The sequence below is a fragment of the Heptranchias perlo genome, chromosome X (assembly GCF_035084215.1).
Source record: "Heptranchias perlo isolate sHepPer1 chromosome X, sHepPer1.hap1, whole genome shotgun sequence".
Taxonomy (NCBI): domain Eukaryota; kingdom Metazoa; phylum Chordata; class Chondrichthyes; order Hexanchiformes; family Hexanchidae; genus Heptranchias; species Heptranchias perlo.
This window is the reverse complement of record NC_090370.1, coordinates 23,226,689-23,249,440: the sequence shown is the minus strand read 5'-3', so window position 1 is coordinate 23,249,440 and position 22,752 is coordinate 23,226,689. Positions and strand designations below refer to the sequence as shown.

The following is a 22,752-nucleotide window of genomic DNA, read 5'->3' as shown; positions in this document are numbered from 1 at the left end:
GGAGACTGACAGATACAGAATGAATCCCCACACTCACACACATTCCCAGATATTGACAGATACAGAATTAATCCCACACTCACAGACTGTGCTGGAGACTGACAGACAGAGAATTACTCTCACACTCACATACAATCTGACACCTACTGGCCATAAGTGAGAACTGTAACAAAGTGGAATAAATTCACATGATCTGTCGTTGTTGCAGATTCAGGACAATGTGCAATGTGAGGAAATAGTTTCTCTCTGTAACTCCTACTCTCATATTTTTTCATATTTTGTCAGTGAAAAATGAGACAATTGATTCATAATAAAGTTTTTGTTTTGCTCATTCGAAAGTTGCCCCATTATATTTCACTCGACATTGCGCAATATTTCTGTCTGATTTCTCAGGACACGATTTATATTAATTCAAATAAACTGAACTGAAACACAAATAAAAACTGAGCGCAAAGTTTGAACGGCGACCGTCAAAAGTGAAAGGGATAAAATATAGAAAAAATTAAAAACGAAATTGCTGGAAAGACTCAGCAGGTCCGGCAGCATCTGTGGAGAAGGGAAGCTCAGGTTAACGGTTCAGAACTATGACCCTTCTATAGATCAGAAAGGTTAATCAGACATAATTTTAAAAAGGAACGGGAATCAGCAGAGGGAAAAACTTCCGAAAATCAATTAATTTCACTGAATCCGAGCAATTGTGTCCCGTATCCACCGTACAGATCAGGGCAAGTAATAATACAAAGGAACAGAGTTAAATTCAACTTTATGGTGGAAATAAATGAATTTTAATATTATTTTTTGTATAAATTAGACCCGTTTGTGTTTTGGAAACATTGTCCCTCTGAACATCATCAAATTCAGTTCCAGTCTTGGTGTTTCTGAATTCAGCGTGCTGGGATTCAAACCTGTTGGAATTAACTGCTTGTAAGGCAGCGATACTCACCATTATAGTGCCTTATTTCACCAGGAGGGAGAAGTCGAGTGTTTCTGTGGAGTTTCGGACTGAATTGCTCCCTTTGGGTTTCTGGCACTTTAATCATAGACAATAAATAGTTCCCAAACATCAGTCCCTGAACAGACACAACAAGCTGGTGGAATTTCTCATTCATAGATATTAAATAAGAGGATGGCAAAAGCGAATAGGAAGAGGTTCGGAAGAAGTCACCAAAACAATTAGGGAAGCAAACAGGAACCAGGAAATCAAATTATCAGGGAATATAAAAATAAATAGTAAATTATTCCACAGATACAAAAATAACATAAGGAAAATCAGAATTGCTTGAGTGATGCACAAGATAAACTCACAGGTAAGATCAGCGAAATGACAGCAATATTGAATTATTACTTTGCCTCAGTATTTACCCGAGAGATTAACAGGGTGAATATGATATTGGAGGAAGAGATCAATAAAGATATAAAGACATTTTAGTTCGAAAGGGCGGTTAAACTCCCGGTCCAGATGGATTGCACCCGCACATATTAAATGAAGCAAAGGAAGAGATAGCAGAGGCAATGTTACTTGTATAGGAAAAATCATCACAAGAAGGAATAGTGACAGAGGACTGGATGACAGCTAATGTAATTCTTATATTTTAATACAGGAGATAGAACAAGTCCAGGGAACTATAGACCAGTTAACTAAAGGTCGGTGGTAGGATTGATCATGGAATCTTTTACTCAATGATGCAATAGAAAAACATCTAGAAACCGAAAATATAATAAAGAATAGTCAGCACGGATTTCAGAAAGGGAAGGTTTAACAGTTTGGCCAAAGGTTTGACAGTTTAAATTACAGTTCAACATAACTTATTTGCTTTTCAATTCTATTCCTCTAGAAATAAACCACAGTGCTGTGTTTGCTTTTTTATGGCCTCATCATCCTGTGTTGCTACTTTTAATGATTTGTCAATCTGTACCCCGAAATCCCTTTGCTCTTTTACCCCATTTAGACTCTTATTTTCCAAGCAGTATGTGGCCTCCTTATTCCCCCAAGCAAAATGCACCACCTCACACCTTTCTACATGGAAATTCAATGGCCATTTACACCGCCTTTCAGCAAGCTTTTTAAAGTCGTCTTGTATTTTGTTGCAATCTTCCTCGGTATCGACAATACCCCCTAAATTAATTGCAAGAATTTAACACACCATTACAACGAAGGTTTCGTCTAACAAAATGTACTTGCAGCTCGTCTTCATTCCCAGTTTTTCTAAATCCCACTCGTGCAATATAATGTGAAGAATTAGTTTCTGTTCTCTCCCTCTCTCATCTTCAAACTTCAATGTCCCGGGGTTCGGGCTGCTCCAGCACAGTCTCCAATTCCTCGCCCTCGTCTCTCGCCCGGACACGCCCTGGCGTACCATCCTGCCGTCCGGCGGAGGCGGGGGTCCCCAGTGGAGGGCTCTCTACTCAGGGATCCTCCCGTGTTACATCGGGGATCTGGGGTGGAGGGTGTTGCACGGAGCAGTCGTGTCCAATAGGCGTTTACGCCATTTCACGGACACACAGGCCGCCTGCAATTTCTGCGGCCTGGAGGAGTCCGTGTTTCACTTGTTCACCGGGTGTGGGAGACTGCAGCCCCTGTTTGATTATTTGGAGGGGCTGCTCCTGAAGTTCTGGCTGCACTTCAGTCCCACGCTCCTGATCTTTGGCCGCCCGGTGAGGAGGGGGGCGGGCAGGTCGGTGGACGTCCTCGTGGGCCTGCTCCTGGGCCTGTCCAAGGTGGCCATCCACAGGTCCAGGTTGCTCGGGGCCCGTGGGGGCGGTCGCTCGGCCTGTCTGCCTCTCTTCCGCGGAATGCTCCGTGCCCGGGTGGCCCTGGAGATGGAGCACGCGGTGTCTGCCGGTACGCTTGAGGCTTTCCGCCACCGGTGGGCACCGCAGGAGCTGGAGTGTATCCTGGACGAGGGAAATAAAATTTTAATTTGACACTTGGTTTTTGGTTTAAAAAAATAATTTAAAAAATGTCCCGGGGTTTGGGGACATCTACTGGCCGGAAACAGAACTGCAACAGTTCGGAACAAATTGCTGAAACCGGACAATGTGCAGTGTGAGCGTGTTTGTGATTGGTGGCAGGTACTAAATCTGATTGGTTTCTTCAGATATCCAATCAGAGAGTTGCATCACTCCCAATGACCCAATCACAATCATTGCCTTCACCCATCCCTCATTACCATAGGGCTGTGGGGCTGCCGATTTAATCCGAGCTCGGAGCGGATTTGGGTCATTTCTCAGTCTGAAATTGAGTTTGAAAATGCCTGAGGACAAGAAAGCAGCTCCCAAGAAGGGCGCCAAGAAAACCTTGAATAAAGCACCAGGCAAAGGCGGCAAGAAGCGGAGAAAGTCGAGGAAGGAGAGTTACTCCATCTACATCTACAAAGTGATGAAGCAGGTTCACCCCGACACCGGCATCTCCTCCAACGGGTCAGTTGCTGTCTTTTCTATGTTTCTCCCTCTCTATCTCTGTTTTTTTTTGTTTGTTGTATTTTTTGGTGATTTGTATATTCTGTGACCTGGCAGGTAACACCTGTCTGTCTGCACACTGATTGCCTTGGCAACGGGCAGTTGAAAAAACTGTCTGTAATCACCAAGCATTGTTCTGTGAATTATAAATGCGATTTCATTTCGAGGATTTCATTTTCACATCGTTCACCTGACGAAGGAGGAAGCCTCCGAAAGCTTGTGAATTTAAAATAAAATTGCTGGACTGTAACTTGGTGTTGTAAAATTGTTTACAATTGTCAACCCCAGTCCATCACCGGCATCTCCACATCATTCATTCTTTGTGAAAGTGTTTGTGAGATTGTGGAAATGTCTGGAAGAGGAAAAAACTGGAGGTAAAGCTCGGACCAAGGCCAAGTCTCGCTCATCCCGGGCCGGACTGCAGTTCCCTGTGGGCCGTGTTCACAGGCACCTGCGAAAGGGGAACTACGCTGAACGTGTGGGTGCCGGAGCCCCGGTCTATCTGGCTGCTGTGCTCGAGTATCTGACGGCTGAAATCCTCGAGTTGGCCGGCAACGCGGCCCGGGACAACAAGAAAACCCGCATCATCCCCAGACACCTGCAACTCGCCATCCGCAACGACGAGGAGCTCAACAAGCTCCTGGGACGGGTGACCATCGCTCAGGGCGGGGTGCTGCCTAATATTCAGGCCGTGCTGCTGCCGAAGAAAACCAGCCATGTGAGCACCAAGAGCAAGTAAAGCGGCCAAGATTTAATCTGATAACCCAAAGGCTCTTTTCAGAGCCACCCACTGTATCTATGAAAGGGCTGGTTACTTTCTGAAGAGAGTCAGGGATCAATTTAATAAGGACTTGATTCCGATTCGAGAACTAACATGAACTTATTAATTACAAATGATCCAGATCGGTCTGTTGAAGTACTCGCTTCCGGACAGCAGATGTCGCCAACCTCCAATAGATTGATATTTGCAGTTTGTGTGGTGAATGAGACAAAATATCAAAATTGTCATTAAACTGGGCGGGTGTGATACAGAAATACCAGGGACGTTTGATCATCGGCATCAAGAGGCATTCTGTTCTGTTCCACCCAATGTGATTTACAGTCTCATCCTCCGACTACACTTAGAGTTCATAGAGTAATACAGCAAGGATAGAGGCCCTTCGGCCCATCGTGTCCGCGCCGGCCATCAAGCCCTGTCTACTCTAATCCCATATTCCAGCATTTGGTCCGTAGCCTTGTATGCTATGGCATTTCAAGTGCTCATCCAAATGCTTCTTGAATGTTGTGAGGGTTCCTGCCTCCACAACCCTCCCAGGCAGTGAGTTCCAGACTCCAACCACCCTCTGGGTAAAAAAGTTCTTTCTCAAATCCCCTCTAAACCTCCCGCCTTTTACCTTGAATCTATGCCCCCTTGTTATAGAACCCTCAACGAAGGGAAAAAGCTCCTTAGTATCCATCCTATCTGTGCCCCTCATAATTTTGTACACCTCAATCATGTCCCCCCTCAGCCTCCTCTGCTCCAAGGAAAACAAATCCAATCTTCCCAGTCTCTCTTCATAGCTGAAGCGCTCCAGCCCTGGTAACATCCTGGTGAATCTCCTCTGCACCCTCTCCAAAGCGATCACATCCTTCCTGTAGTGTGGCGACCAGAAATGCACACAGTACTCCAGCTGTGGCCTAACCAGTGTTTTATACAGCTCCATCATAACCTCCTTGCTCTTATATTCTATGCCTCGGCTAATAAATGCAAGTATCCCATATGCCTTCTTTACCACCTTATCGACCTGTTCCGCCGCCTTCAGGGATCTGTGAACTTGCACACCAAGATCCCTCTGACCCTCTGTCTTGCCTAGGGTCCTCCCATTCATTGTGTATTCCCTTGCCTTGTTAGTCCCTCCAAAGTGCATCACCTCACACTTTTCCGGGTTAAATTCCATTTGCCACTGTTCCGCCCATCTGACCAACCCATCTATATCGTCCTGCAGACTGAGGCTATCCTCCTCGCTATTTACCACCCTACCAATTTTTGTATCATCAGCGAACTTACTGATCACACCTTTTACATTCATATTCAATATTACTTGTTCGCTCTGTATTATTTTACCCAGATTTGTGCAACAGAAGCTGACTGATGTGTTGATTATTGTGTCAGCGATTACTGAATCAGTGAATGACATTTGTCTGTTATTGGATGTGAGCGAGGGAATTATTCTGTTCCTGTATCAGTTGCGACTTCTTGCCGCTGTTGGCTGGTGCTTTACTGAAGGATTTCTTGGCGCCCTTCTTGGGAGCTGTTTTCTTGTCCTCAGGCATTTTCAAATTGAATTTCTGAACCAGAAATGACCCAAATCCGCTCCGAGCTCGGATTAAATAGGCAGCCACACAGCCCTATGCTAATGAGGGATGGGTGAAGGCAATGATTGTGATTTGACGGATGGGAGTGAAGCCACCTTACATCGAAACATGGAAAATCGGAGTAAGAGTGGCCATTCCGACCGTCGGGCCTGCTCCGCCATTCAAAATGATCATGGCTGATCGTCTAATTCAGTGCCCTGTTCCCGCTTATACCCCATATAAGAACATAGGAACAAGAGTCGGCCATTCAGCCCCTCCTGCCTGCTCTGCCATTTGATAAGATCATGGCTGATCTGTGATCTAACTCCATGTACCCGACTTTGGCCCGTATCCCTCAATACCTTTGGTTGCCAAAAAGCTATCTGTCTCAGATTTAAATTTAGCAATTGAGCTGGTATCAATTGCTGTTTGCGGAAGAGAGTTCCAAACTTCTACCACCCTTTGTGTGGAGAAATGTTTTCTAATCTCGCTCCTGAAAGGTCTGGCTCTGATATCACTTGGTCCCTTCAGCATTAAGAAATATATCCATCTCCTTCTTGAATACATCTAATGACTTGGCCTCCACTGCCTTCTGTGGTAGAGAATTCCACAGGTTCACCACTCTCTGAGTGAAGAATTTTCTCCTCATCTCGGTTCTAAATTGCATACCCCGTATCCTGAGACTGTGACCCCTGGTTCTGGACTCCCCAGCCATCGGGAACATCCTCCCTGCATCTAGTCTGTCTCGACCTGTTACAATTTTATATGTTTTGATGAGATCACCTCTCATTCTTTTAACTCGAGTGAATACTGGCCGAGTCGACCCAATCTCTCCTCATACGTCAGTTCTGCCATCCCAGGAATCAGTCTGGTAAACCTTCGTTGCACTCCCTCCATGGCAAGGACATCCTTCCTCAGATAAGGAGACCAGAACTGCACACAATACTCCAGATGTGGTCTCACCAAGGCCTGTATAACAGCAGTAAGACATCCCCAAAGACATCCCTGTTTCTTTCACTCTCTGATTGATTTCTTCAGATATCCAATCAGATTTAGTACCTGCCACCAATCACAAACACGCTCACACTGCACATTGTCCGGTTTCAGCAATTTGTTCCGAACTGTTGCAGTTCTGCTTCCGGCCAGTAGATGTCCCCAAACCCCGGGACAGTGAAGTTTGCAGATGAGAGAGGGACAGAACAGAAACTAATTCTTCACATTATATTGCACGAGTGGGATTTAGAAAAACTGGGAATGGAGACGAGCTGCAAGTACATTTTGTTAGACCAAATATTAGATGTAATGCTGTGTTAAATTCTTGTAATTGATTTAGGGGTTATAGTCAATACTGAGGAAGACTGCAAAAAATAAGTTTGCAGAACGGCTGTGCAAATGACCACTGAATTTCAATATCGAAAGGTGTGAGCTGGTGCATTTTGCCAGGGGAACAAGTTTGCCACATACTGCTTGGCAAAAAGAGTCTGAAAGGGGTAGAGGAGTAATGTAAATCGACCTGAGAAATCAGAGAGAAATACTGCGCAATGTCCAGTGAAATATAATGGGGCAAATTCACAACTATTGAATGAGTGAAACAAAACTTTATTATGAATAAATTGTCCTCATTTTCCACTATCAAAATGTGCAAAAATACGAGAGTAGAAGTTACAGACAGAGACTTTCCTCACATTGCACATTGTCCTGTTTCTGCAACCACGACAGACAAAGTGAATTTGTTCCGCTCGTATACAGTTCTCGATTATATCCAGTAGAGGTCAGTCTCTGGTACTGTGTATGAGAGTGGGGTTTATTCTGTATTCCGTCAGTCTCTGGTATTGTGTATGACAGTGGGGTTTATTCTGTATTCTGTCAGTCCCTGGTACTGTATATGACAGTGGGGTTTATTCTGTATTCTGTCAGTCCCTGGTACTGTGTATGAGAGTGGGCTTTATTCTGTATTCTGTCAGTCCCTGGTACTGTGTATGACAGTGGGGTTTATTCTGTATTCTGTCAGTCCCTGGTAATGTGTATGACAGTGGGGTTTATTCTGTATTCTGTCAGTCCCTGGTACTATTAACAAGTGTGGAATTAACTCTATAATTGTCAGTCTCTGTTACTGTGCATGAATGTGGGGTTTATTCTGTATCTGTCTGTCTCTGGTACTGTATATGAGTGTGGGGTTTATTCTGTATCTGTCAGTCTCTAGTTCAGTATATGAGTGTGGGTTTTACTCCAGATCTGTCAATCTTGGGTTCAGTATGCAAGTGTGGGGTTTATTCTGTATCTGTCAGTCTCTGATACTGTGTGTGCATGTGGGATTCATTCTGTATCTGTCTGTCTCTGGTACTGTACATGAGTGTGAGGTTTATTCTGTATCTGTCAGTCTCTGATACTGTACCAGAGATTGGGGTTCATTCTGCATTTGTCAGTCTCTGATAAGGTATGCGAGTGTGGGATTTATTCTGTATCTGTCAGTCTCTGGTACTGTATCTGAATTTGGGATTTATTCTGTGCCTGTCATTCTCTGGTACTGTACATGTGTATGGGGTTTATTCTGTATCTGTCAGTCTCCGGTACTGTCTGTGTGTGGGGGGGATACATTCAGTATCTGCCATTCTCTGCTACTTTATCTCAGTGAGGGATTCATTCAGTAATTCAGTCTCTGAGATAATGTGCAAGTCTGCATTCAGTCTGGATTCTTATTTCAGTTTACAGTATCTTATTTGAAACTGTATCTTTTCCACTTCAAAGTATATACAGTTCTTCGTCGAGTATTTAATTTGTTAATATGGATACACTTTTGGATTTTCTTAAATCAAACAATGTGTGTGAGTTTCAGAGTAGTATTACATCTTAATCTCTGAACTCTAGTGTGAATGATAACGTACCTTTCAATCCGTTCACGGTGAAATTATTGGACTGGTATATAATGTGTCGCTCAGTCTATAATAATGGAATTAATTCTGTATCTCAGTCTGACATTGTATGAGATTTTTGGACTGGAATGTAAAATGTAGCTCACCCTGCACTAATCTATCAGTCTGATACTGTATGAGATTTTTGGACTGGTGTGTAACATGTAGCTCAGTGCATGCTAATGGAATTGATGTTGTATCTTTGAGTCTGATATGGTATGAAATTGTTCGACTGCTATGTATTGTTTGGCTCAGTCTGCACTAATCGAATTGAAACATTATCTACCAATATGAAACAATAAGATTTTTGGACTGATTTATGTGTAACTCAGTCTGCAATAATGTGACTGTGAGATTCATTCTGTATCTGTCTGACTGTGGTACTTTGTGATTCATTCTGTATCTGTCAACCTGTGCTACTGTGTGTGAGTGTGGGATTCATTCTCTATATGTCAGTCCCTGGTACTGTATGTGAGTGAGATTCATTCTGTCTCTGTCTAACTGTGGTACTTTGTGATTTATTCTGTTCCTGTCAGTCTCTGACATTGTGTTTGAATTTGGGATTCTTTCCATATCTGTCAGTCTCTGATGTTGTATGTGAGTGAGACATTCATTCCATTTCCATCAATCTCTGATACTGTATATGAGTGATATAAATTCTGTATCTGTCAGTCTGTGCTACTGTATGTGAGTGTGGGATTTGTTCTGTATCTATCAATCACTGGTACATTGTGTGAGTGTGAGATTCATTCTGTATGTCAGTCTCAGGCACTGGAACTGAGTATGAGATTAATTCTTTATCTGTATCTAATTTGTATCTCAGTTTAGAGTATGGCGTTCAAAACTGTATCTTTAATACCTAAATGTATAAATAATTTTTCCCAGTATTTAACTGGTAGATAATCATACACTTTAACATGTGATGCTGTAGGTTATAATCAGAGAATGAGTGCACTTTTTGGGCTACTCTTAAATCTGCATCGATGTGAACACAACTGTGATTTAGTGCATCTTCCAAACTGATATGGTGACATTTTTGAACTTGTATATAATGTGGAGCTCAGTCTGCATGAATGGAACACTGTATATTTCAGTCTGAATCTGCATCAGATATTTTTTGTAGTGGTTTATCTGCACGAATGGAATTGATACTGTATCTTTCAATCTGACACTGAGATTTTTGGACTGGTACGTAATTTGTAACTCAGCCAGCAGTAATGTAGGTGACTGTGAGATTCATTTTGTATCTCTCACTCCGTGATACTGTGTGGGATTCATTCTGTGTCTGTCAGTTTCCAGTACTGTATGTGGATGTTGAATTCACTTTATATATGCAGTTTCTCATCATGTATGTTAGTGTGGGATTGAATCAGTAATCTGGTACTCTATATGATTGTGAGATTCATTCTGTCGATACATTCTCTGGTACTGTGTGTGAGTGTGTGATTCAGTCTGTATCTCTCAGTCTCTGGTGCTGTGTGAGTGTGGGATTCATACTTTATCTGCCAGTATCTGGTACATTATGAGAGTGTGGGACTCATTCTGTATCTGTCAACTCTGGTACCATACATGAGTGTGAGATTCATTCTGTATCTGTCTATAATTGTTCTCTCAGATTATCTTATGACATACAATACTGTAGCTTTAATAGCTTCATGTTTAAATAGTATTTATCATTATTTAATTGGTAAATATTGATAAACTTTAAAATCATCCAGCACCAAATCCTAATCAAATCATTTGTGTGCTTTTTGGACCACTATTAAATCTATATTTCTGTGTAATATTGTGAATGATAATATATATTTCAAACTGATATGGTGATTTTTGAATTGATATATAATGTGCAGCTCAGTCTGTACTATTGTAATCGATACTGTGTCTTTCAATCGAATATTATGAGATTTTTGGACTGGTATGTAATGTATATCTCAGTCTGCACTAATAGAATTGATACTCTATCTTTACATCTCATACAATGAGTGTATTATAAACTGGTTTCTAATTTGTTTCTCAGGTTACACTGTCACAGCATTTCTCAATCTGATAATGTACATGTGTTTTAGACTTGCCTGCAATTTGTATCTCATGATACACTAATCAAATTGATACTGCATCTATTAAACTCACATGTGTGAGTTCTGGGCGAGTATTCAATTGGAATCTCGAGGTACATTATTGGGGTTTATTCTGCACTTTTGAATCGGGTACCATGTGTGATTTCTATCTGGTATTTAATTCAGAGCTAATGTTGCCCGATTGTGAGATTGACACAGTGTCTTTCAATCTGAAAGTGTGATTTTGGACTGGGATTTTTGTATCTTCCTGTCAGCGGGACTGAGTTCGGGGGAAATGGAAACAGCGTCTGCCTCACCTGCTCTGTTTGACTGTTGGATTGAAAATGTGTCTCTGGAAACTGGGATCAGTGTGGGACTGACTCCTTCTGCTGTCTGAGACTGGGGAACTGATGACCTGTCTGTATCTCTGTGTGTGATAATGGACCTACTGTTTGTGAGAAGGAGCTGGCCGCACTGTTCCTTCTGCCTCGGGTGGAGGAAACATCACATTTATTCTGGGTCCTTCAAGGATTGGCCTGAAAAAAGAAAATTATATCTTGTTACTCAGGAACAGGTGAGGTAGAAAATACAAAAGTGATCAATGTAATATCTGTTAATAATTATTTTGAATATCCACAAATGAAAACCAGTGATACAAAGAGTGTCATTGTCTGACTCCACTGCAGTGCTGCAGCACTCAGCTTCTCCATACCAGGTGTGTTGGGCTGTTTTATAACAATTTAGTGACATCCAGAAAAAACCCAACCCCTGCACTGATCCATGAATGGGACTACCCGATGGGGAGGGGCCTTTGCAACGGTCAGGTTTCGAATCCCCTCTCCCATGGGACTAACCGTTCAACCAAAACCAAACAGCCGCTGTTTAAATTGTGTCCTTCACACTTCTCACCTGTTGCCTGCAATAGATGCTCTTTGTAAAACTCCCCACATCCTTCCTCTCCGGCTCTGTTTCCACTGTTCACTGTCCAATAACAATAAACAGGGTGAGACTGGAATTAAACCAGGAACATTTCACCACTGGTTTGGGGAGAGAAAGCAGCAATGATTTTAAGCAACCTGCTCTTCCCATTCTCTCTCCCACACCCTGTTCACACACAGCCCGAGAATGACCTCTCCCTTCCCCCGCTCACTCCATGTTCCGGGACCAGTTCCTGATCCACTCCGCCTCTTACAAACAGCCCCCGGACTCCCCCTGACCTTCCCCCGGACTCAATGCCGATCTCTGAGCCCATCTGCGGACACGGTCCCGAAGCGATGAGCTGCTGTAACGAGGCTGCTCTTTGCTCCCTTCCCCCGGGGGCCGTGATCTCTCCATTCCCGGCTGTTTTTAACCATCTTCTTCCGCTCACTGAGGGAATGGCGCCCACAGGCCGAGCTGGGGGAGGGGAGCGCGCATGCGCTCTTCTGCTCACCAGCAAGCAGCGCTGGGGGCGGGCTGAGTCACGCATGCGCAGATATCTGGTTTAATTCCCAATACAAAAATCGATGGAAACTTTCCCCAATTGGAATTTTTCAGAGTCTGAGCAAAGGAAGTGGGGGAAAGGTCAGAGGGAATGGGGTCCACAGGCAGTGCAGGAACAGGCACCAGAATGGGAAACAGATGGGATTCCACCAGTGCCGATCGCTGGAATCCAGACTGACTTTACAATCTCCAACCATTAAACTGGATGTTTCCATCCCTGCTGTTTCTCTCGGTATCTTTTGATGGTAAAGGGTCTATCAGAGATAACGTGGGCGGCTGTGGAATGAGCCAATGGGTTCTGTTCATTCTTGGTTCCTCTAATGATAAAGTAACGCGTGAACCCGAAACTGGAGGGAGGATTTCTCAAACCAATCCTGGAGAAACATGGGAGGGAAGTGGGACTCGGTGCATTTGCTGGGTCTGTGCAGGATGAAAATCTGACGGCAACAGTCCCAGTTTATTTCAATCGGAGTGAAACTCTCGGTCACTGAGAGTAATACCGAACTGCCCTCTGCTGCAAGATTACAGAGGGTACAATATGCAAGAGAGGGTTAAATGTGTGACACTGTCCCTGAGAGTGGGATTAATAACGTGTCTGTCTCTGGAATAAGATCAGTTGGAGATGAGACTGCATCTTCTGTCATTCAACCTTGGTGTGGAGATGCCGGTGATGGACTGGGGTTGACAATTGTTACCAATTTTACAACACCAAGTTACAGTCCAACAATTTTATTGGAAAATCACAAGCTTTCGGAGGCTTCCTCCTTCCTCAGGTGAATGTGGAAATGAAATCCTCGAACCTTTCGCATTTATAAATCACAGAACAATACCTGGTGATTGCAGAAGTCTTTCCAACTGCCCGTTGCCAAGGCAATCAAAGTGATCAGACAGAGAGGTGTTACCTACAGGGCCACAGAATATACAAACAACGAAAAAAAACAGAGAGAGAGAGGCAGAAACATAGAAACATCCGGAAGGAAGAGAAAGACAGCAAATGACCCGTTATATTAAAAACAGATAACTTTTGATCGCTGGTCGGGTTACGTGTAGTGTGACATGAACCCAAGATCCCGGTTGAGGCCGCCCTCATGGGTGCGGAATTTGGCTATCAATTTCTGCTCGACGATTTTGCGTTGTCGTGTGTCTCGAAGGCCGCCTTGGAGTATGTTTACCCGAAGGTCGGTGGATGAATGTCCATGACTGCTGAAGTGTTCCCCGACAGGGAGAGAACCCTCCTGTTTGGCGATTGTTGCGCGGTGTCCGTTCATCAGTTGTCGCAGCGTCTGCATGGTCTCGCCAATGTACCATGCTCCGGGGCATCCTTTCCTGCAACGTATGAGGTAGACAACGTTGACCGAGTCACAGGAGTATGAACCATGTACCTGGTGGGTGGTGTCCTCTCGTGTGATGGTGGTATCTGTGTCGATGATCTGGCATGTCTTGCAGAGGTTACCGTGGCAGGGTTGTGTGGTGTCGTGGACGCTGTTCTCCGCTCCGGGTAAGTACTGGACGACGAAGGGTACTCTGTTGGTTGCGTCCCGTGTTAGTCTTCTGAGGAGGTCTCTGGGATTTTTCGCTGTGGCCCATCGGAACTGTCGATCGATGAGTCCAGCGTCATATCCCATTCATACTATGGCATCTCTCAGCGTCTGTCGGTGTCCATCGCGTTCCTCCTCATCTGAGCAGACCCTGTGTATTCGCAGGGCCTGTCCATAGGGGATGGCCTCTTTGACGTGGTTAGGGTGGAAGCTGGAAAAGTGGAGCATCGTGAGGTTGTCCGTGGTCTTGCGGGAGAGTGAGGTGCTCAGAATCAGTTTCTTTCTTGGACTACTCCTCAGAATCAGTTTCTTTCTTGGACACACGAATCTCCATCAAAGACGGGCACCTCAGCACCTCACTCTACCGCAAGCCCACGGACAACCTCACGATGCTCCACTTTTCCAGCTTCCACCCTAACCATGTCAAAGAGGCCATCCCCTATATTCGGTGGCCCTGTAGGTAACACCTCTCTGTCTGAACACTTTGATTGCCTTGGCAACGGGCAGTTGGAAAGACTTTCTGTAATCACCAGGTATTGTTCTGTGATTTATAAATGCGAAAGTTTCGAGGATTTCATTTCCACATTCACCTGAGGAAGGAGGAAGCCTCCGAAAGTTTGTGATTTTCAATTAAAATTATTCAACCTTGGAACAGCAATTGGAATGGAATAGTTCCCTATTTGTTACTGGGTGAATACCGCTCATTACAGCTCAGTTTCTCTGTCTCTCTTGTACTTTATATGGAGGTGCGATACTGTTATTGAGCATGATACAGACACACTGGTGGGATGTGTGAGACTGATACTGTGCCTGTCTGTATCTCTCTCTCTCTAGTGCTGTACATGAAGCTGGGATAATGTTTACTGAGCGTGAAACGGACACATTGATGGGATGTGTGAGACTGATTCTGCGTCTGTCTGACTGTGTCTCTGTCTGTCCGTTTATCAGCCGCTCCGTCTCTCTCTCTCTCTCTTTTGTTCTGCACATGAATGCGGGACACTGTTACTGAGCGTAATATAGACCCACTGATGGAATGTGAAAGACTGATTCTGTGTCTGTGTGCTGTTGGTGAGACGATTACTCTCCCTTCTACTGTATATGAGCCGGTCTGACGGTGCATTTATCCGCCGAAAAGTAAAGGTGGCGAGAAACAGCCTGTAACAGTCTGACTCCGGACTGTCTGTGAGTGTTGAATTTATTCAGTAACGAGCCGTCTCTGTGTGTTGAGAATGGGATGGATCGGACACCAGTTACTATTGCCTGTCAGTCAGTTTAGCAGGAGAAGGAAACACAGAGAGACTGGAGGAGCCCAGAGCGGATAATTTGAATTTTCAACTTAACCAAACATATTTCTGTGTGCGAACAATACAATAATGTAAAAGCAGATATGGATTATCACAGCCAGAGCTGTGATTGGCTCCTGTCCCTGAATCTGGAGACCGGACACTGTGAGGAGCGCCGGCCTCAGAGTGTTTAACAGTTACTGAGCTGGGAAACTACAACCAACACCCGAGAATCCGCAGCACAGGCCGAGCGGGGAGGAAAGTCTGTCCCGGGAATTGTCAATCTGGCGAACAGTTTGTCCTGTGAATGTACAGATGTGAACATTGTGTCAGAGAGAGTGTGTGAAATGGGCGGGCGGGTTAGATTAATGCCACTGTGTTTGTGTGGCCGGTCTCATCGCCGGATGTCCGAGTCCCTTTTGAGTATTTTTTTAAAAAATCCCTGTCAAAGGATCGCCCTCCTCCCCTGCGGAGACCCGAAGTGAAAATTTAAGGTACGGTTTTTGTTCAATTCAAGATTTCAGCCGAAAAACAGAAATCATTTCAGCGATCGGGTGAGAGAGCGCGATCAGTGCAGCAATGAAACGGGTTTAAATCGAAACTGGTGCTTTTAATTCCGGTGAAAGTTTTTCGACAGCAAACATTCCGGTGTTGGAGATGGGAAGGGGCTAGTCTGGGACTCTGGAGTGCCCGATTATAATTAGAATCGGGTAGTTTAAGAGGAGAGAGAAACACAGAGAGGCTGGAGGTGCCGAGAGCTGACAGCAGGGTGTCTCCGCCCCGTCCGCTCTGTGCCTTGAAGTTGCTCTGTGCCGCCGCCTCTCGTTTCATTTCTGACCCAGCTCTGACTGTCAGAGAGATTTTCTTCAGAGTCCCGGACATGACAGATACTGCAGCCGCCGAAACGGCACCTCCCGCCGCCGCTCAAACCAATGCTCCGAAGAAGAAGAAGGCGGTTCACCGACCCAAGACAGCCGGTCCCAAATTGGGCGAACAGATCCTCAAGATTGTGGCGGATTGCAAGGATCGCAAGGGGATATCCCTGGCCGCGATAAAGAAGGTTCTGGCCACCAAAGGCCTGGATGTGGAGAAGCACCGGACCCAGATCAAATTAAGTATCAAGAGAAATGTGGAAAAAGGCTCCCTGGTGCAGATCAAGGGCACGGGCGCCTCGGGCTCCTTCAGAGTCGCTAAGAAGGAAGCCCAGGAAAAAGTGGGAAAGAAGGTGAAGAAACAAGTAACCAAGAAATCTCCCGGAAAGAAACCAGCGGCCAAGAAACCAGCGGCCAGGAAATTAACGACCAAGAAACCAGCGGTCAAGAAATCGACCACAAAGAAGGCGGCGAAATCACCAATTAAGAAGAAAGCGGCTGTGAAGAAGCCCAAGACCCCCAAGCCAGTAAAGGCGAAGGCGAAGAAGGTACAAAAACCGAGCGCCAAGCCCAAAGCGAAGAAAGCAGCAGGCAAAAAGAAGTAAAAAATCAAGTGCAACTTGTGACCATCTGAACCCAACGGCTCTTCTCAGAGCCACCCACGTCTCTCAGAAAAGAGCTGATCCCGGAATCAGATGATTCCTGTCCCGGGGCCGGGCTCAGGTTTCAGATAGAAATCATTTACAATAAACCCAGGGTCCTGGTGACTCGCTGACATTCCCTACCCCCGCCCCACTCCCACTGTCTGATATAAAATAGAGAGAATGGGATACCCGGGCCGGGCCTCACTGTAACTGGGGGCGTGTTCACCTCCAGTCCCAGTTCATTCTTTTTCTCACAGATTCATGGCCAGGGTCCGTGACAGGGGAAAACTGGCGGAGATCCGCCGCTATCACAATTCAAACCCCAACACATGAGATTCTCCAAATCAGCTGGAATAATGTGTTTGTAAATTGCTGAATCCGTCTGGGAGGGAATGTGTGGGAGATAGAATCGGGTCTGGGACTGAAATGGAAGCCGGCGGGTTGACCAGTTATAGAAGGGACTGTATTTAGGCAGGAATATTACTGACTGATAATTGTAACGGGGCTTATTTAAAAGCTCCGGGTTTCTGTAAATCCTTGAATATGAAGCCCGAGTCTGTAAGGGTTTGTGCGGACCGCTGTGTTTCGGTTCTATTATCGATGAACGGTTTAAAATTGGCGGGTGGAGAAAGCTGGAGTTGGAGCTGGAAGATCAGAGACCGCTCTCCGCCCTGTCCATCACTCTGATTCTCTCCTCCCCTCTCTGTTTAATATCTCACTTGTCTCCTCCCCTCCCACTTTCACTCTGTGCATGTTTCAGTCAGGTCGGGGCAAGCTGCATAAAAAAGGGAACCAGCAGAAGTTCATTGTTCATTTCATTGAAGAATTATCATGTCTGGCAGAGGTAAAGGAGGCAAAGGACTGGGCAAAGGTGGCGCCAAGCGGCACCGAAAAGTTCTTCGTGATAACATCCAGGGTATCACCAAACCAGCTATCCGCCGCCTGGCTCGCCGTGGCGGTGTTAAGCGGATCTCGGGTCTGATCTACGAGGAAACCCGTGGGGTACTGAAGGTTTTCTTGGAGAATGTGATCAGGGACGCGGTCACTTACACTGAACACGCCAAGCGCAAGACGGTCACGGCCATGGATGTGGTGTACGCTCTGAAACGGCAGGGCCGCACCCTCTATGGATTCGGCGGCTGAACGACTCGACCCTTTCCAACCAAACACAAAACAAAGGCTCTTCTAAGAGCCACCCACCGCCTCACAGAGAGAGCAGTGACCTGGGAAGGGGGAGTGGGACGATCTCGGGGTGGGGAAGTAGTTTCCGATATTCTATTAATATGGGGAGATTTCTCCAGCACTCGTTACAGGGAGATCAGAAAAATGGCCGGGGTTCTCGGCCATCCCGAGAGAAGGAGCGGAATTCCCGGTTTCACGGTATAAATGAACAGGCGGGGATGCAGAGTCTTTCCACAGACATTACATTCTCCGCTCAGTAAAATCCCTCCTCACTCCCTCTCCCGCTGTGTTCTCTCTGCTCGGTGTTTATTTCTTGCCCTCATTCAAATATCAGTTCGATGTGAAGTTTCTGTTTGAGGAGCCGTTCACCGGGCCGGAACTGGCGGGATTTTTGAAATCGAAGTTAGACTTTGTCCCGCTTCCGACGGAAAGCAATGACCGGGACTTTATTCCCGCCCGTTTACAGACAGGTCAGAGAATGAACCGGAATGTGAATCAGCCTGAGATTTGTGCTGACGAGTAGGAAATAATGGAGATTATAAAGAGAGAGATTCTTAAATTGCTGGAGGGAAATGAGATTTTCTTCAAACTGTTATTTGATGCTCTGAAATTGGCGGGCTTTTTGAAATTGATGATTAATTTCAGCTCAGCCAATTGGGGCCCAAGACCTCCCGCCGTTTCGTTCTGACTGTCAGAGCTCGGTTCAAACCTGCCAATCACAGGCCAGGGGCGGTCCCTCCCTGACTGGGGGTCGGAATACAGCCAATCACAGTCCCGGGGCGGTTCCTCACAGACACTTTAAAATGCAGCCCCAGAGCCGGCTCGCCATTGACAGTTTCTGTGTCTCAGGTTGTGTTGAGATCTGTTCAGAAAATGGCCAGGACCAAACAGACAGCGCGTAAATCGACCGGCGGGAAAGCTCCTCGCAAACAGTTGGCGACCAAAGCGGCCCGGAAGAGCGCTCCAGCGACAGGCGGAGTGAAGAAGCCTCATCGCTACAGACCCGGCACTGTGGCTCTGAGGGAGATCCGCCGCTACCAGAAATCCACCGAGCTGCTCATCCGCAAACTGCCCTTCCAGCGCCTGGTGCGAGAGATCGCTCAGGACTTCAAGACAGACCTGCGCTTCCAGAGCTCGGCCGTCATGGCCCTGCAGGAGGCCAGCGAGGCTTACCTGGTGGGGCTGTTTGAGGACACCAACTTGTGCGCTATCCACGCCAAGCGAGTCACCATCATGCCCAAAGACATCCAGCTGGCCCGCCGCATCCGCGGGGAGCGCGCTTAAACCCGACCCGCCTTCAGCACCAAGTGCAACAAAGGCTCTTTTCAGAGCCACCAAATCAGCAAAGGAAAGAGCTGTGATCTCTGGGGTTGAAATCGCAGGGCCGTGCAGTTCACAGAAATTTGATTAAACGGGAAATGCATAAAGGGGAGTGAGCGGATGTCAGACGGGAAGGCCTGACAGACTGTTGGCCCATCATAACAGCAGAGAGATGGGAACATGAGCCGATCCACGTTTTGTGGCAGAAACAGCAGCTGTTCATTTTGGACGAAGATCCAACACCAAACAGAGGAGTGCCAATTCCAGACTAACCAAGATGAGGCATTTGAAACGGAGAAAGTTTCATTTTCACACACACGCAGGACTGGAGGGAGGTGAATTCCACCAGACTGACTCTCATCCCCACCAGTGCCTCATTCGGACAGAGAAAGTTCTGGCAAACAGCTGCAGAAAGGACAGGTGCAATCGGACGGGACCTGAAACCCATGCTGGATGTAAGGAACCAGACTCGGATTAAATAACGTTTCAGTCTATTGTCCCCCTGCAGCAATAGTGGCAGAGGCTGTTTCAATGTAACTCGCACTAATAGATCGAAAGGCAGTGTGTCTTGCTCTCTATCAGCGCTAGAATCAGAAGCAGTGTAAAACATTAGTGTTACATTCACTAACACTCGTAACTGATACAGGGACAGAATCAATCCCTCAATCACATCCAACAACACGGGCAAATTTCACTCACATTCTTGATTCAGCAATCGCTGACACAATATACAACACATCAGTCAGCTTCTGTTGCACAAATCTGGGTAAAATAACACAGACCGAGCAAGTTTTGTCGGAGGATGAGACTGGAAATGATATTGGGTGGAACACAACAGAATGCCTCTTGATGCCGTTGATCAAACGTCCCTGGTATTTCTGTATCCCACCCGCCCAGTTTAATGACAATTTTGATATTTTGTCTCATTCACCACACAAACTGCAAATATCAATCTATTGGAGGTTGGCGACATCTGCTGTCCGGAAGCGAGTACTTCAACAGACCGATCTGGATCATTTGTAATCAACAAGTTATTGTTAGTTCTAGGATCGGAATCAAGTCCTTATTAAATTGATCCCTGACTCTCTTCAGACAGTAATCAGCCCTTTCATAGATACAGTGGGTGGCTCTGAAAAGAGCCTTTGGGTTATCAGATTAAATCTTGGCCGCTTTACTTGCTCTTGGTGCTCACATTGCTGGTTTTCTTCGGCAGCAGCACGGCCTGGATATTAGGCAGCACCCCGCCCTGAGCGATGGTCACCCGTCCCAGGAGCTTGTTGAGCTCCTCGTCGTTGCGGATGGCCAGTTGCAGGTGTCTGGGGATGATGCGGGTCTTCTTGTTGTCCCGGGCCGCGTTGCCGGCCAGCTCGAGGATTTCAGCCGTCAGATACTCGAGCACAGCGGCCAGATAGACCGGGGCTCCGGCACCCACACGTTCTGCGTAGTTCCCCTTTCGCAGGTGCCTGTGAACACGGCCCACAGGGAACTGCAGTCCGGCCCGGGATGAGCGAGACTTGGCCTTGGCCCGAGTTTTACCGCCGGTTTTTCCTCTTTCAGACATTTCCACAATCTCACAAACACTTTCACAAAGAATGAAGAAATCCTCCCCAACTCGCCCTTTTTATACCTTCTGGAGGATTACAATGGGGCCACTTTTGATCAGTCTCTCTCGGAGTGTTTACATTGCCCCCTCACGCTCACTGATATTCTATCTTTCAACTACTGTAATATTTTCCATTCGCAATATTGCTACTCCTCCTCCTTTCCCTACTTCTCGGTCCTTTCTACAGATCTTATAGACTTGAATATTAAGCTGCCACTTGTGCCCAGTTCGTAGTCAGGTCTCCAGAATGATTTAAAGAAATTACTTAATTTTACACAATGTCTGATGTGAGATGCAGCAATGTGTATTTCCAGCTGGTCAAGTATTGCAGGTATCGACTATCTCTTCAGTCCGATTTTAGGTGAAGAATTACTGGCTGTTGTGTAATTTCCATTGATTGGGGCTTGGCGTCATCTACTGGGCGGAAACGGGAACTGGAATAGAGCGAGAAAGGATCCGTCAGAAACCAATTCAAATGAAGATCAAAATGCAACAGCCTGCTGTGGATGGTCAGGATCTGATGGTTGGGAACCATATTATTGATGATTTTTTTCAGCAATGGTGGTATAGTGGTGAGTATAGCTGCCTTCCAAGTGATTGATCTGGGTTCGATCCCCGGCCATCGCAATTCAACGTTCAGAAACTCAAAGTTTGCAGTTCAGCTGGATTTTGTTCCCCAAACATAAACGGGTATAATTGGAGTGAAATGTTTTCAACAATGGTTACTTTTCCCAACAGAAGGAATAGAGGAAAAACATACTGGAAATAGTGAGTTACCAAGGGTCTAATGAGAGTGAGGAAGGCAAATAAAATATTCGTATTTATTGCAAGGGTGTTGGAATATAAGAATAAGGAGGACTTGCTGCAATTTTACTGTGAGGAGATAGTGTGTAAAATTGGCCGACATTCGCTGGAGTTTAGAAGAAAGAGAGGTGATCACATTGCAATGTATAAAATTCTTCGACGGCTTGACAGTGTCGATGCTGAGAGGCTGATTCCCCTGGCTGGAGAGTCAAGAACTAGAGGTCATAGTCTCAAGATAAGGGGTCGGCCATTTAGGACCGACATGAGGAAAAAATTCTTCACTCAAAGGGTTGTGAATCTTCGGAATTCTCTCACCCAGAGGACTTTGGACGCTCAGTCGTTGAGTATATTCAAGTCTGAGAGCGATCGAGTTTTGGATTTTAGGGGAATCAAGGGATATGGGGATTGGGCGGGAAAGTGGAGTTGAGGTTGAAGATCAGCCATGGTCTGATTGAATGGCGGAACAGGCTCGAAGGGCCGTAGGGCTTACTCCTGCTCCTATTTGTTCTGTTCTTATGTAGAGAACCTTATAACCCAGTGTGCTGACGAAACTAAGTTAGGTGGCACAGTAAGCATTATAGATGGGAGCAGAAAGTTGCAAAGGGACATTGATAGATTAAGTGAGTGGGCAAGACAGTGGCAGATGGAGTTCAACGTGGGAAAGTGTGAGGTCATCCACTTGGGACCTTAAAAAATAGATCAGAGTATTTTCTTAATGGCAAGAAGCAAGGAACTGTGGGGGAGGAGAGAGATTTCGGGGTCCAAGTACAGAATTCACAAAAAATATAAGGTGAAATGGAGATTGAATTTTGATCTTTATCTCAAGGGAACTGGAATAAAAAGGAGTGGAAGTTTTGTCACAGTTATACAGAGCTCTGGTTAGACCTCATTTCGAGAACTGTGTTCAGTTCTGGGCACCGCACTCTCGATAATGGCTTGGACTGTGAAGGGGTTTTTCTCTTTCTGATTCTATGCAATGGGAGGGAATAGGAAAGGGTTTGGTCTGTTTGGATTTTTTTTCCAGTGGCAGTGAATGTGAAGGGGTTTGGTCCATTGGGATTCCTTCTGCGTGCTCTTGCATTGATAGGGAGACCTGCATGTTGCCAAATTGTTTTGTGTTTAACTTTGTGCCCCCTCGTTTGAACCCTAAAAAGAAAAGCAAAATTTAATGGAACAGGAAAGGAGATTCGTCAGATATCAGGTTATCAGCGGAGCTCATAGTGCAGGTAACTGCTCGCCACAGAATGCTGAGCCCGATTGGC

General features: G+C 45.7%; 3 protein-coding genes and 1 pseudogene across 3 annotated transcripts; 3 read left to right on the top strand and 1 right to left on the bottom strand.

Annotated features, from left to right (window-relative positions):
* Positions 1 to 15,945: 15,945 nt before the first annotated feature.
* Positions 15,946 to 16,542, top strand: LOC137306970 (histone H1-like). Its single transcript, XM_067976339.1, has 2 exons — positions 15,946 to 16,125; positions 16,219 to 16,542. Exons 1-2 carry the CDS (start codon positions 15,946 to 15,948, stop codon positions 16,540 to 16,542), a joined length of 504 nt encoding a protein of 167 aa, XP_067832440.1.
* An 870-nt stretch (positions 16,543 to 17,412) lies between these two features.
* Positions 17,413 to 17,780, top strand: LOC137307066 (histone H4). The gene has a single exon (XM_067976407.1). The coding sequence runs from the start codon at positions 17,413 to 17,415 to the stop codon at positions 17,722 to 17,724; it is 312 nt and encodes a 103-aa protein (XP_067832508.1). The 3' UTR covers positions 17,725 to 17,780.
* Positions 17,781 to 20,254: 2,474 nt separating this feature from the next.
* LOC137307186 (histone H2A.J-like) lies at positions 20,255 to 20,644 on the bottom strand. The gene has a single exon (XM_067976553.1). It carries the CDS (start codon positions 20,642 to 20,644, stop codon positions 20,255 to 20,257), a length of 390 nt encoding a protein of 129 aa, XP_067832654.1.
* Positions 20,645 to 20,964: 320 nt separating this feature from the next.
* LOC137306969 (protein FAM200A-like) overlaps positions 20,965 to 22,752 on the top strand; it is a 4,204-nt pseudogene continuing 2,416 nt past the window's right edge.

Coding starts and splice junctions, on each gene's coding strand:
- LOC137306970 (XM_067976339.1), top strand. CDS start 15,946: ATGACAGATACTGCAGCCGCCGAAACGGCACCTCCCGCCGCCGCTCAA. Junction 16,126..16,218: donor CCCTGGCCGCGATAAAGAAG/GTTCTGGCCACC, acceptor TCCCTGGTGCAG/ATCAAGGGCACGGGCGCCTC.
- LOC137307066 (XM_067976407.1), top strand. CDS start 17,413: ATGTCTGGCAGAGGTAAAGGAGGCAAAGGACTGGGCAAAGGTGGCGCC.
- LOC137307186 (XM_067976553.1), bottom strand. CDS start 20,644: ATGTCTGAAAGAGGAAAAACCGGCGGTAAAACTCGGGCCAAGGCCAAG.